Source organism: Ochotona curzoniae, unplaced genomic scaffold, assembly GCF_017591425.1.
Source record: "Ochotona curzoniae isolate NIBS_2020 unplaced genomic scaffold, NIBS_Ocur_1.0 contig_2321, whole genome shotgun sequence".
NCBI lineage: Eukaryota > Metazoa > Chordata > Mammalia > Lagomorpha > Ochotonidae > Ochotona > Ochotona curzoniae.
The window spans coordinates 7,669,872-7,684,803 of NW_024465421.1; the positions used below are offsets into that span (position 1 = coordinate 7,669,872).

Genomic DNA, 14,932 nt, shown 5'->3' on the forward strand with positions numbered 1-14,932 from the left:
TCTCTGTAAAATCTTTCAAATAAAAATAATTTTTAAATAAAAAGGATGTGCTTTTCCATTTCTAGCTTTTACATGAGAGTGGATGAGAGGAAAGTGAGGAGAAGGGCAAAGAGAAAGGAAGGAGAAGTGGTTTGAGCTGAATGGTCTCCTCACAGGAAACATCTCCCTTCACCTCAGCCTGCCCGCCTGCCCCAGATCAGGTACGTGCGCGCGCACACACACACGCACACACACACACACACACACAATCAATCCCTAACTTACTGAGCAGCTCATCCCCGAGGCCTCGCACAGGTACCGGGGATACAGACACCTGGGCATGTGTAACAGGGGCGGGCAAGAACTGGCCTCCATCAGTAACAACCTCAGGCTGCAGGCTGGCAGATTCAAACATGTTTATTGAGCTACTCACCAGACCAAAAAAAAAAAAGCTTGGATATGTGATCTTCCAAAATCCAGGAAGACTTTGGGGCTCCCTCTGTTACCCCCACCCTCCCTCCAAACGGCAGCAGCAAGACAGGGTCTCCCTGCTCCCCCACCTCTCCCGGAGACTCGGCTGGCGGCCAGGGCCAGGCTGCAGGAGGCTCCCTGCTGTTTTGTCCTGTCTGCCTTTTCCAGGTGGCCACGTCCAGGTGGGCAGTGGAGATGGGAGGGTCCCGGAGTCAGAACTCCTGCGTGCGGGAGGAAAGGGAGGGAGACAGAAGTAGACCAAAGGGCAAACAGCACCAAGTCTCCCAGGGGGAGAGTCTGGCTTCCCTGCTCCTCTGGACTCCTGGAGCTCTTGCCTGTTCTTATTCCTGACAGGCCTGGGGGGCTTCCTGCCAGCACCTCCCAAGGACCCAGGACCCCTGATTTGGGGATACCCACCTCGAAGATCACCTCTGCAGTATCTAACAGGTCCATCCAGGCATCACTGGGGGGAGCGCGCCCAACTGGTGGCTAGAGAGAACGGGGTCAGTGTAGGATAGGTCTTTCCCACTGTTGGCACAGCACAGGGCGCAGTGCCTCGTCTAGCCTCTGCCGTGTACGTGCAAGGGCGGCAGCTGGGGCTGTAACAGCCGGGCAGGACAGTCAGTAGGTCCCGCTGGGCGCAGGGGCAGGGCCAGACTCCAGGCACCCTCAGGGAAGGGCTTCCACTCGTGACCGCCCAGCCCTGCCCGGGTAGGCTGGTCGGGAAGCAGGGAAAGGGGTTTGTCTGGAGGATTTAGGAAAGATCTACTAGAGGCACTGCTCTTCTGTTAGAGTTCTCCTGAACACAAGCCTCCATTCCTCGGCCTTATTCTGCTCCTCCTTCCTCAAAGAGCAGAGAACAAACATGTAGCTGGTTACAAACTGAATATCCATGTGCCCCCTCCAAATCCAATGCTGAAATTCCGACCCCCAGAGTGATGGTTGAGGTGGGGCCTTTGGAAGGCGACTGTCATGGCACAAGATTAATGCCCTTTTGAGAGAGGCCCTGGCGCCCCCATGCTGTCACTTGAGGTCAGTGAGACGTCAGCCTCATGCAGCTCAGAGGGGCCCTCCCCAGCACCCAGGGGTGCTTCCCCTGCTCTCAGAGCCCCATCCCACAGCTGTGAGAACGGCACTGCTGTAAGAGCCAGTCTGTGGTAGTCGGTATTTGGAAGCAGTGGAAGAAGGGAGGGAGGGAAGGAGCAGGAACGCTCCCTTACTGCTTCCGTCCTCAGAGAATGCCTGGTCTGAGTGGCCAGGGTGGCCAGGACCCCAGGAGCTGAGCCACCACTGCGGCCTCCCTGGGCACAGCGGGAAGCTACAGGGGAAGCAGAGACGCGGGACTCTAAGCCAAGCACGTGGGTGTGGACGACTGTGGGTGTCCCAGGCGGCATCGCCAAATGCCCACCCCAAATCTCCCTCTTAAAGAAATGGAGGATGAGAAGGGGTGACAACTAAAAATGTGGAGCTGGGGACTCCCTCAGGTCACCTCAGCCTGAATCCTTTCCCTGGTTCACCAGCAGCATCCCTCGTGGGGAAGCAGGGGCTGGGGCGGAACGGGAATGGGTGGAGGGACACAGACTGGGGGAGCCTCTCGGGAGCAGGGGAGGGGGCCGCAGGTCGGTGTGGTGACGAGCTGGCCCCTCCCCCTCAGCGGGTCCCGAGGCCTTTCTGAGGGCAGGAGGAACAGCACTGTTCTGACCCACTCGGATATTTTTCACTTAATAAAAGGACCAAGCAAAGGCCAAAGCATCTTCAGCCTTTTCCTCTTTCACCGTAATTTGGAGCCCAGGGCGTCCTCGGGACTGGGGACCCGCACGTCAGCCTCTGGTCTGCAGAGAGAAGGGCGTGTCGGCCCACGTACCTTGTCTCTGTCCTGCCTCGCTTCACTGGACTCATCCAGAATGTTCAGTTCTTCCTCTTCGTCCTCCTCCATGAGGCTGAGTCTGATGGCAGGGCAAACAGCAAGGGTTGTCAAACCTGCAGGGCTTTCTCAGAGACCAGGGACCCGCCCCTGCTTCCATCAGAGCAGGCCTCCACATACCGGGGCTCTGCAGGACACTGGAGGACGTGGGCGGGGAGGCAGAGGTGGACATGAGATCACTCACCGGGTCAGCCGGCTGCCCAGACCAGGATGCGAAGGCTTGCGTGGGCTCAGGACCCCTGACCTCTGGCTGCGTGGCAGGAGCTGGCTGTAGAGACAGCAGCATCAGTGACGGGACAAAGCAAAGGAGACAAGGGGAAGCAGGTGGCCACTGAGCAGAGCGCAGCTCAGAGTCCTGGGACAGACAGACACTCTAGATGGAAAGGTCTGGAATGGAGCCAGAAGAATCTGTAAATGCGGGAGTGCTGTGGGGAACGACAGACCACAAAGGGAAGACAGCACCCCGCAGACAGACTCACCCCTGGGAAAACTCTGATTCTGAGCCGCCGCCTTCGACTTCTTCCAACCCTGTCAGGCCCTTTCCACTCTTCACAGCTGTGGAGGTGAGGGTGGGCGTGGGTGGGATGCTGGTCAGCTGCAGGATTTCTTCCTGGGAAGACACATCCTCCCTGTTGTGTCTGGGGGGGCCTGTGGAGCAGCAGACCGAGTATTAAGGACAGATCAAGTACAGAGCACAGACAGACCACGCAGCATCTGGAAAGGGCAAGTTTACTAAGGGAATGAAAAACCTAGGTGATCTCATGCTGTTATGCCTCAAAAATGAGCAAATCTCTATAAGCCAATACATAAGGCTTGGGAAATTATACCTAGACCTTGTCCAAACAACTTACTCTACAGCTTATAAAACATGGAAAGAAATACAAATACACAGGCCTGGCACGATGGCTCAGTGGCTAAATCCTCGCCTTGCATATGCCGGGATCCCATATGGGCGCTGGTTCATGTCCCGGCTGCTCCACTTCCCGTCCAGTGCCCTGCCTGTGGCCTGGGAAAGCAGCAAAGGAATGCCCAAAGCCTTGGGACCCTGCACCCACACAGGAGTCCCAGAGCAAGCTCCTGGTTCCTGGCTTTGGATTTGCTCGACTCTGGCTGTTGCAGCCACCTGGGAAATAAACCAGCAGATGGATATTTCTCTGTAAATATGCCATTCCAACAAAAATATTTTTACAGACTTATTTACTTTTATTGGAAAAGCAGACATACACAGAGGAGGAGATATAGAGAGAAAGATCTTCCATCCACTAGTTTATTCCCCAAGTGGCCACAATGGCTGGAGCTGAGTCAAGCTGAAGCCAGGAGTCAGGAGCTTCTTCCAGGTCTTCCATGCAGGTGCAGGGTCCCAAGGCTTTGGACTGTCCTGAACTGCTTTCCCAGGTCACAAACAGGGAGCTGGATGGGAGGAAGAATAGCTGGATACAAATCGGCACGAGGTGTGTGCAAGGTGAGGACATTAGCCACTAGACTACCGTGCTGGGCCCCAATTAAAAAAAAAAAATCTTAAAAAAAATCCTATAAATATATACAAATACACATTTTTAGGTAAACAGGAAAATGTGAACATGAAATTGAGACTGTGGATTATTAACCAAGTTAATTTATTTTTACTCAGCTTATGCAGTCCAGTTAATCAACAATAGCTGAGATCATATCTATTCAAGACTTTTGTGGTCAGAAAGTTAAAATGTCCAAGATTCAAAATTCTACCATCAGTGGGAATGTGTAAAAGTCAGGAGGAAACAGAAAAATGGGAAAAGATTTTCAAAAGGCCAGGGAAAAACGACTGCAGTGTCTATACAGTTCCGATCCGAAGGAGGCACAGGGAGGGTCTCTGGCCCGCAGACCAGAGAAGGCAGAGGGGGAAGAGCGGGAGCAACTCAGTAACTTCCATGAAGCTGATACATCTGTCACCTGCTCACCTGCATTTCCCAGGGCCAGCTGTACACGGACACCGAGAGAGCTGCCCGGGTAAACAGAGGGCTACAAGAAGCAGGGAAGAGCCACACCCGAGTGGGAGTCCTGAGGGAACCTCTGGCCCTTCAGGGGATCCTCCTGCCTTCTCTGCCTGTTCAGGGCCTAAGGTTCAAGGGCTCAGCCCTGCGGCCACCGGCCACCATCTTCACTGGCTGCCTTACACCATTCCGTTTCACGGCCCTAAACATGACCTTCACCACTCACTCCCACGCCGGCCTCCTCTCAACTCCAGCTCTGCAGCCGCAGCTGTGAGGCCCTAGCACCGGAGTTACAGACACCGTCACCCTGATCGTCCCCCAGCTCAGACCGAGTCAGCTCCACCCTCCCAAGGTCTCTGTCATCCTTCCTCACATCAGGGGTCAGCCAGCCCATCAAGGATGGCCGGGGACGCATCTAGACCCGGGCCACTTCTCAGCAACCCCACTAGCCCTCTGGTCTGGGCTCTCTCCAGCCTCGCTCGGTGGACCCTCAGTTCCTGTCGCAGGCCAAGGGATCCTCGAAGGGGTCACAGATCCTACTGCTGTTCCAGACCGCCCGGTGGCTCCCACGGCCCTGGAGTAGCAGCCATTTTCATTCTGACTCACACGCTCTGGGCTCGTGCCAGCGGCAAGGTGTCAGATCCTACACACTCCGAATTCCAACCACAACGGTTTTTCCTCAAACATGCCACCGCCACCCTCTCCGTGGCCTCCTCTGGTATGCGATTCTGAAACTCACTAGCTGCTCTTTTGCCTCTGCTTAAAAAACCAAACACCAAAAACAAAATACACCCCTCGGGAGGCCATCAGGTGGAGATGGCGCCGGTGCCTCAGGTTCAGAAGCCAAACCTCAATTCAGAGCTAACGTGCAGAGCCGAGGAGAGAACTTTCAATCAGAGGCTACCAACTAACCTCCAACCAGAGCTTCCCTTCCCATTTTAACCAATAAAAAATATATTTTGTTTTGCTTCTGCAAACATTTAAGCGTTTTCTTGTCAGGCCTGGTTAGTGGAGCCCTGAATGGCTTTTCTTGAAAGGCAGAGAGAGAGAGAGAGAGAGAGAGAGAATCTTCCGTCTGCTGGTTCACTCTCCAGCGAGTCCTGACCACCAGGGCAGGGTCATGCTGAAGCCGGGCACTCCAGCCCGATCTCTCCGTAGGTGCAGCGCCCCGAGCACGCAGGCCACCCTCTGCCGCCTGCCCAGGTGCAGCAGCAGGGAGCTGGATGGAAATGGACAGAAGGACTCAAAGTGACACCCCAGTGTGGGAGACCAGTGGCTTAACCGGCAGTGGCTTAACCCGTCACACCCAAACACAGCTCCCCTCCCCTCCGGTGCTGACTCTCAAACTGCTGAACCTTCAAATGGACAGGAAACCTGACAGTGGCTGTTTCCCTTCACAGGCCACCTGTGCCACCATTCCCATCGCTCAGTGAGGCTTTCCCTGGACCACCCACCGAGGCTCCATCACCTCCTGTTTCTGCATGGCAGTCTGTTTTGTTTACTGCTGTCCCCCAGTGCATGGCATTCAGCACCTGCCCAATGACCAATAGAACCAGTCTTCCCAGTTTCTAGTCACTTTCACACATTCTCTGCCTCAGGTGAACCTAACTTCATGCTCTGGTTGACACACTCCTCTCTGTTTTACACGCGCCGTTCTGCTGACTCAGAATATTCATTCTTCCTGCTTAACTTCCATCGGTCTTACCTGTCAGTAAAACTCAGCTTAAATTCCCTTTTCTCAGTAAAAACTTGATAGATCAACTAAACCTAAGGTGATCCCTTCTGTTCTGAATTCTATAGCTTTCATTCTTAAACATTCTCAGGCAGTTACGATTTATGGATGACTGTTCAAAATTACATTTTCCACAAATGTATTTTCTCTATTAGAATAAGTTGCTTGAAAAATTTTAATGGTCTCTCAGACACTAAATATGGTACCTTGTGTCCTGCAGGAGACACTTAGTATGAATATTACCTAATGGATTAAAGCAGTTTCCTAGTGGTATGAGATAAATTTAAAAATGATTTTTATTTACTTATGTGAGAGGCAAAAAGGCCATGTGGGGGAAGAGGGGAAAGAAAGAAAAGTAAGAGGCAGGAAAAGAACAAGCAGGCACACGTGCACCATGCTATTTGCTGGTTCATCCCCCAGACCCCCCGGGAAGGGGAGGCTGAAGCGGGGAGCAGGAATGCAACCCAGGTCCCCCAGCACAGGGGGCAGGAACGTGATCCCTTGAGCCAGCCGCCGCAGGGCTGGGCATCGGGACCAGGCCCTCCAGGACGGGACACAGCATCTTACATACGCACGCTCTAGGATGTCATTTCAGCGACATACAGAAGAAATTAAAGAAATCACGCCTTGCCTCACTTCACACACAAAACTAACTCAAATGAGTCACAGGCCTGAATGTTAACTGTTAAGCCATGACATTCTCACACATGGAAATTTTTACCTTGCATTAACCAAGTCTTCTGAAGCTGGTGCCCTGGTGTGGCAAGCTAGGCCTTCGCCTGCAGCACTGGCATCCAACAATGGGTGCCAACTTGCGTTCCAGGCAATCTCCCTACTTACGGACTGAGAGGGCAGCAGAGGACAGCTCAACTCCTTGGGCCCCTGTGCTCGTGTAGGAGGCCATTAAGGAGCTCCTGGCTCCTGGTTTTGGATCAGCTCAGCTCTGGCCACTGTGACCATTTACAGAGTCAACTAAAGGATGGAGGACTTCTATCCTTCTCTATCTGCCTCTCAGATAAATCTTTACAAAAAGATTTCTTTTACTTTTATTAGAAAGTCAGATATTCAGAGCAAAGGAGAGAGACAGGAAGAACTTCCATCCAATGGTTCACTCCCCAAGTGGCTGCAATGGCCGGAGCTGAGCTAATCCAAAAGCAGGAGCCAGGAGCTTCTTCCAGGTCTCCGATGTAGGCGCAGCGTGCCAAGACTTTGGGCCGTCCTCAACTGCTTTCCCAGGCCACAAGCAGGGAGCTGGATGGGAAACAGGGCTGCCGGGATTAGAACCAGCACCCATATGGGATCCCGGGGCATACAAGGCAAGGACTTTAGCCACTAGGCTACTGCACTGGACCCACCCAAATAAATCTTTTTAAAAAAAATGGGCAGAGGACTTGAATAATTTCACTAAAGAATATGAATGGTCAATAGACTCAAAAAAGTACTCAATATTAGTCATTAGGGAAATGTAAATTTAAATCATAATGGGATACCATTTTATTCAGTAGAAGAAAGATAAAACACACACAATTACTGGTAAGGAAGTAGAGAGAGAGGTTCCTGTATATGGCTAAAAGAATGATAAAATGGGGCCCAGTGCCGTGGCCTAGCAGCTAAAGTCCTCACCTTGAACACACCGAGATCCCATATGGGGCGCTGGTTCTAATCCCAGCAGTTTTACTTCCCATCCAGCTCCCTGCTTGTGGCCTGGGAAAGCAACAGAGGACGGCCCAAAGGCTTGGGACCCTGCACCCATGTGGGAGACCTGGAGAAGGTTCCTGGTTCCCAGCTCTGGATCGGCGCAGCACCGGCCGTTGGGGTCACTTGGGGAGTGATTCATCGGATAGAGGATCTTCCTCTCTGTCTCTCCTCCTCTCTGTATATCTGACTTTGTAATAAAAATAAATAAATCTTTAAAAAAAGGAATGATAAAATGGTATAGGCTTGGAGCAGTAGGATCAGCATCGTCTAATATGTTCATATTACTGAAAACAATACACAGATTCAATGTGATCCCAATCAAAATCCCAACAACATTCTTCCTGGAGCTCAAAAAGATGACACAAAAATTCATCTGGAAACACAAGAAACCATAATATCTAAAGCTATTGTGAAGAATAAAAATTATGCTGGAGGAATCATGACTCCAGATTTCAAGACATACTGCAGGGCAGTAATAATCAAAACAGTCTGGTACTGGTACAAAAACAGAATAAGGCCAATGGAACAGAACAGAAGCCCTAGAAGTGAGCCCATGCATACACAGCCAACTAATCTTCGGCAAGAGAACCGAGAACAACCAGGGAAAGGCTGCTCTCTTCAACAGATGCTGCTGTGACAACTGGTATCCACTTGCAGAAGAAAGAAGACCTCCATCTTTCACCTTATAAAAAAAACCATCAGCTCTAAGTGGATCAAGGACCTAAATCTGCACCCAGAAATCATCAAACTATGAGAAGAAAACATAGCAAGCACTCTCCAAGATTCAGGCATAAGCAAAGACTTAAAGTCAGCAAAAGCAGTCAAGGCCAAAATCAAAGTAAGATGCTTCTGTACAACAACAATAAAATGATTAGCAAAGTAAAGAGGCAACCAACAGGATGGGAGAAGAGCTTTGCACACTGCACAACAGACAGGAGGCTAATATCCAGAATTTACAAAGAGCTTCAGGAACAGTGAAATAATCCTGTTAAAAAATGGGTGAAGCAAATGAGCAGGTATTTTTCAAAAGAATTCCAATGGTTTACAGACAAATGAAAAATGCTCAGACTCCCCAGCTGCTAGAGAAATGCAAATAAAAACCATACTGAGGTTCCACCTAACTACCAGTGAAAATGACCTACATACAGAAATTATTAACAACTGCTGTGAGGATATGGGGGGGGGGGGGAAGATATATCCTACTCCACTGTTAGTGGGAGTACAGACCAGTGCAGCCCCTGTAGAGGTCAGTATGGAGAGTGCTCAGACACTGAAAATTGATCTACCACATGATCCAGCTGCTCCTGGAAAAATACCCAGATAAGGTGAAACTGGCATAAGACAAAGAGACCTGCACCCTATGGTAATAGCAGCACAATCCATAATAATGAAGACATGGAAACAAACCAGATGCCCATCAAAAGAGCAATGGATGAAGAAACTGGTAATCTACTCTGTGGAATACTACACAGCCATTAAAAAGAATGAAATTCTAGCATTTGCAATAAAATGATTCCAACTGGAGGCCATTATAATCAATGACATAAGCCAGGCCCAAAAGGAAAAATATCACATGATATAAAACAACCTTCATGCAAAACAAATAGATATACAGGCAAACAAGTATATACATGTATTCTCATAGATAAAGCGCATAATGCAGACTAGCGTATCAGGAAGTGAAGCTACGTTGCAGTACGCATCTCTACTCCAGAACAGAGGATTTCTGGTGAAGCAGTTATAAACATACCTTGACAATAGGTACTAGATTTTCTACCTTTGTCTATGCCCACAAGGCCAATGTGATGATGTACTTAAATAGCAGAACATTACCTTGTAACTCTTACTAGAGGACTATACTACTGTAATAATAAGGAAAAATACTATCGTGGGAGGGGAAAATATGCAGGGAGAAAAGGGAGAGAATCCCTAGGGATTTCCCTTATTCCTACAAAATTGTATCATGGAAAATAATACTAATAATAAAAAAATGTTTAAGTAGCACAAGCCCTTGGGAGTCAGTGTGGTATTTCCTCACAAAGTGAGAAGAGGGTGAGCCTTCTGGTGCAGTGGCCAGGACAGCTCCTGGGACGCCTGCCTCTCCTATCAGTCTCAGCTCTCTGCTAACACTGGTCCTGCCAGCAGCAGCTGATGGCCCAGGGGTTGGCTCTGCATTTCCGTGGGAGTCCTGGATTGAGCTCCTGGCTTCCAGGGAGTAAACCTGTGCATGGGAGTCCTTCTCTGTGCCTTTCTCAAATAAATACTTCTAAAGATTCAATCATTGGGCCCGGCGCGGTGGCGCAGTGGTTAAAGTCCTCGCCTTGCACACCCGGGATCCCATATGGGCGCCGGTTCTAAACCCGGCGGCCCCCTTCCCATCCAGCTCCCTGCCTGTGGCCCGGGAAAGCAGTCGAGGACGGCCCAGAGCTTTGGGACCCTGCACCCGCGTGGGAGACCCGGAAGAGGCTCCTGGCTTCGGACCAGCATAGGACCGGCATAGCATCGACTGTTGCGCTCACTTGGGGAGTGATTCATCGGACAGAAGATCTTCCTCTCTGTCTCTCCTCTCTGTATATCCGCCTTTCCAATAAAAATTAAAAAATAAATCTTTAAAAAAAAATTCAATCATTGTGTGTTTCCATCCATATGAAATGTCTGGAATACGCAAATGTAGAGGCACGTAGTAAACTGATGTCAGTGTGAAGGGCAATCGTCTCAAGATCTCTAGAATTTAGAGAACAGAATATAAGCTGTCCAAGAGGATACCTTAAATGTATAATTTCTTAGTCCAATCTTTAGTTTTATTCATTTCTAGTACATTTTCCATTGAGGTTTGCTATTTCTAGCTGGCTAAACCTTGAAAATACAATGACAGCAGATAAATATTTCATGAACAGCCTGAAGTCCGTAATTCCACTGCTGAAGCGTTTCCTACTATTGCCTACGCCCACACACAGAGCAGAACGTTGGAACCCTCTCTCCTTCATGTCTAATTTCAGGTGGCTGTTCTCGATACTCACTGTTAATATGGCGGACGGGTTGTTTTGCTCATCTTTTTAGGGAATGGCTCCTTCATGTTGCAATTTATAGTTTTTTTAATTCAAATCCAATCATTTGTGCTATGAATTTTACCTTTTAGCATTCCTATTCATTTGTCTTTTTCAACAAGTCCGTGTGATTCATTAATACATCACTCATGAGACACTGATTATAAGTACATTTTTGTAAATGTCCCTTTCAACACTGTTTTTACTACATCTCATGAGCACTGATATTCTTACTTTTACTGTCATTTCTTCAGCATTTCATGGGTCATGATATAGTTATCTGACACTCTGAAATGGCCAAAGACCATCTGCCACTGACTGTGCAGTGGAACCTGTTGATGGCAGCCAGCACTCTACCTTCAATGCGCCTCTTCTTGGGGTGGGGAGAGCCCCGGGGGCTGGCCTCTGGCACGCTCTCTGCAGGACTGAGGGAGTGGCAGTAGGTGGAGACTGGACCCCAGGGACGCGCAGAAGTCTGGGAGACACGCTGCAGACACTTCTTCAGATAGGACAGTCTAAGGAAGGAATGGGAGGGAGGAGGAGCTGTAGCGGCCGGTGGGGCCTCCACAGGCCATCATCCTCCCCATTCACATCTCTCTCCCCTTCACCAACCCACCGACTTACAGCAACTGCTTGTCCTGATGGAAGAGCCGGGGGGAAAATTCTGAGAGGAGTTCCAGGAATGCCAGATTTGGGGGCTGACTGGAGGAGCCAGCTGGAGGAAGCTCTGACAAGGAGAACTTGATGCCTTCCCTTGGTTGGGTAGAGTTATGTCAGGAAGACAGTGCTGTACCCGCTTTACCCTCCCCACCCCGCACCTGCCCCTTCTAGTGCTTATGGATCCTAGCCAAGTGGACCCACCTCCTTTTTCCAGCTTATTTGTAACAGCACAATCTAACCAACAATCCACCTGACTGCTACTTATAAAGCTTATTTTCAGGCTCACATCAATGGCCTAGCGGCTAACTCCTTGCCCTGCAACCGCCAGGATCCCATATGGGTGCCAGTTCATGTCCCAGCTGCAACACGTCCCATCCAGCTCCCTGCTTGTGGTCTGGGAAAGCAGTGGAGGACGGCCCAAAGCCTCGGGACCCTGCACCCGCGTGGGAGACCTGAAGAAGCTCCTAGCTCCTGGTTTTGGATTAGCTTAGCTCTGGTGGTTGCAGCCATTTGGGGAGTGAACCAGCAGTCAGAAGATCCTTCTGTGTCTCCTCCTCTGTAAATCTGCCTTCCCAATGAAAAACAAGTAACACTTTTTAAAATGATTTTTCATTAAAGAGTAACAGAAACCTTCTATCTGCTGGTTCACTCCCCAAAATTCCTCCAACAGCCAGAGCTAGGCCAGGCCTAAGAGGCTGGAACTACACCTGGGATCTCCCAAGGCTGGTGGCAGGAAACCAACGCCTGGGACATCCACTCGCCCAGGTGCATCAGCAGGAAGCTGTACTGAAGGCAGACAGCTGGGACCCAAAGTGACACTCCACTATCGGATGCAGGTGACCCAAGCAGCAGCTTCTCTTTGGGACACAACACCTACCCGACTGCCTTTTCACGTGCTTACCCTCCTCCCAAGCCTCAGTCCCAGCACTCCTAAACACGGCCTCTAACAAGCCCTTCCTCACTTGTGTAGCATGACCACAAGGTCACGGTTCTGCAGCTGCTGGGGTCCAAAGCTCAGGGCAAACCTCCGGGCCAGGTCCCTCATCTCGTTGAAGGCTGGTGACTCACTCAGGCCCTGGGGCCCCTGTTCCTGCAGCAGTTCTGTGTAGAGCTGTGTCCAGGAGACATGGCATGTTTAGGAAAGCAAGGAGCAAGACAGAGCTAAAAGAGCACAGTATTTCTTTTTCTGCTCAAAAACTCCAAAGGACTTGGGATATACCATCTACTTTCATACTTTCTTTGCTCCTAGACAAAGCTCTCATCCCTGTTTTGCAACAAGAGATTCAGTAACTGATGGAGACTATAAGAGAACACACTAAGAAATAAAGGTTCTGTATTACATCACTATCAGATACACTAACAATAAAATAATAAAATTCTTGCTCTTGAGGATTTTACCTTCTGTGTGGCTCAGGGTGGACAGAGAGGTGGACACTACTGGGAGAGCATGTCACAGGCTTGCGGTCCTGGGACAGAAGAGTACCTGCTTGAGGCTCAGCAACAGGATCTGGGAACAATGGCTTCGGTCCATCTGCCTGGCTCTCGTTAAGGTCTCCTTGATGATGTCACCATAGTCATTATAGAACTGAAGGAGCAGAAACGGAAAGGGCTACATTCCACCAGAAAGAAATGCCTCTTCCTTCACATCCGATCACGACTCCTTCCCAAAGACCTTAGGTAGGGAAGCACTGAGTAACTCAGACAAAGCTTATCTGCAGCCAACAGATGCAAAACCCAAGAGCAAAGCAGTTCGAAGGAAGAAGGGAAGAACCTCCCTGGAGAGCTCCTGGGGGGGTGGGAAGCCTGCCACCGTCATTACCATTGGCACAAACCTTTCACTACTCATGCTCCTCCACTCCCAAATGGAGGTGCTTTGGGACATGAACCTCTTTTTTTCTTTTTAAGATTTATTTTTATCGCAAAGGAAGATCTTCTGTCTGATGAGTCACTCCCCAAGTGACTGCAACAGCTGGTGTTGTGCCAATTTGAAGCCAGGAGCTTGTTCCGGGTCTCCCATGTGGGTGCAGGGTCCCAAGGCTTTGGGCTGTCCTCGACTGCTTTCCCAGGCCTCAAGCAGGGAGCTGGATGGAAGCAGGGCTGCCAGGAACTGAACCGGAGCCCATATGGGATCCCGGCACATGTAAGGCAAAGACTTTAGCCACTAGGCTACCACGCCAGGCTCTGAACCTCCTTTGTAGTCCCTGCTGTGTTCCTGGAGCTGGAATGCAGCTCAGCATGTGGCAAGGGTTCACACAGCAGAAATCAGTACAGCAGCAAGGAAACCGGGGTCCACTCCAGGCATTCCATGAGGATGATGCCTTTTTTTCCTTTCCCTTTTTCCATTTTAAAGTTATCCAATTTCATGCGCTGAAGCTAGTTCCTTTCCATTGAGTTTAACAGCTTTTCCTCCATAATCACTTACTTGCAAGTCTCTCTGCTTTGTCCCTTAATTCTAACTCCTCCCACTTTTTTAAGCCTGACACCTTCAGAACTGCCTCCTTCATATTAATGTCATTAAATCTGAAAGCCACAGCTATGCTTATAATTCTGTGGTATCTAACTGTACCTTATTGTAGTGTTTGAAAATATCTGAGGCTGCATCCATCTCCAGCACCCCATAGAGCAGCAGCTTGCAAAATCCAGCCAGCAGGCGGCGCCGTTGGTGCAGCTGCTCTATCTGTAAATGATCCTCCTGGGAGTGACCTGATTCAAGAGAAGCACAGACTCAGGCCTCCTGCCCTACGACGCCTGCCGAGCCAGGCCCAGGCCCCAGCCTCCACAGGCACGCAGCCTCTGTACCATTGCCCATGTCTCCTGGCTGGCTGAAGACATGATCCATGAGGAAGCTGGCTAGCTCAGACTGCAGAGTAGCTTCAGGAAGAAAGACAAGGGGTTTAAGGAAATCACGGCCCCCGACAATCATCTGAGGGCTAAAGATGAGGAGTAGATCACTTAGTAAGACAAAAGCCTGTTGGGAGGGAAAAAAAAGGCTGTTCAGAAATGACAATATATGACCAACATAGAAATCATACAATCAGCTTCCCCTGTGGAAGGGGACACCTGTCCCCTTGCTCACCTGCTCCTGGATCTCGGGATCCACATCTGAGAGGCAGCTCTGGCAGAGCTCGCAGAAGGCCACCATCCTGCCCTTCAGACTCAGCAGCTGCTTCTGTGGGGACAGCAGTTTGAAGGGGAAGAAGGAACACAAAGACCCCGTTTTTGTTTTCCCCTCAGACCCAGGCTCACCTGGGAAGTGCCTGACGCAGAAATGTGCGTCAGTGTCCAGAGAATGGAAAAATAGACAAGAGTCAAGGCCGGCAGGATCACCTGTAACAATGGCAGAAGGAGTCAAGAGAGCAGAGGTGGTTAGTGGGGGAAGAGGAGAGAGAGAGGAGAAACAGGCAGGCACACACAAAAGCAGTGGAGAGGAGCCCCAGTCCTTCTCTAGTCC

At 50.1% G+C, this 14,932-nt stretch overlaps 1 protein-coding gene across 1 annotated transcript in view; it reads right to left on the bottom strand.

Moving 5' to 3' along the window:
- Positions 1 to 429: 429 nt before the first annotated feature.
- The window catches only part of STAG3 (stromal antigen 3), a 34,325-nt gene continuing 19,822 nt past the window's right edge, over positions 430 to 14,932 (bottom strand). The window contains exons 21-33 of the mRNA XM_040973705.1: positions 14,728 to 14,808; positions 14,558 to 14,650; positions 14,281 to 14,449; positions 14,048 to 14,184; positions 12,965 to 13,066; positions 12,444 to 12,592; positions 11,446 to 11,574; positions 11,179 to 11,336; positions 2,854 to 3,022; positions 2,559 to 2,642; positions 2,315 to 2,396; positions 868 to 939; positions 430 to 671 (exon numbers count right to left, since the gene is read on the bottom strand). Coding sequence (XP_040829639.1) covers positions 663 to 671; positions 868 to 939; positions 2,315 to 2,396; positions 2,559 to 2,642; positions 2,854 to 3,022; positions 11,179 to 11,336; positions 11,446 to 11,574; positions 12,444 to 12,592; positions 12,965 to 13,066; positions 14,048 to 14,184; positions 14,281 to 14,449; positions 14,558 to 14,650; positions 14,728 to 14,808 — 1,434 coding nt within the window. The 3' untranslated portion in view covers positions 430 to 662. The remainder of the gene's footprint in view (positions 672 to 867; positions 940 to 2,314; positions 2,397 to 2,558; positions 2,643 to 2,853; positions 3,023 to 11,178; positions 11,337 to 11,445; positions 11,575 to 12,443; positions 12,593 to 12,964; positions 13,067 to 14,047; positions 14,185 to 14,280; positions 14,450 to 14,557; positions 14,651 to 14,727; positions 14,809 to 14,932) is intronic.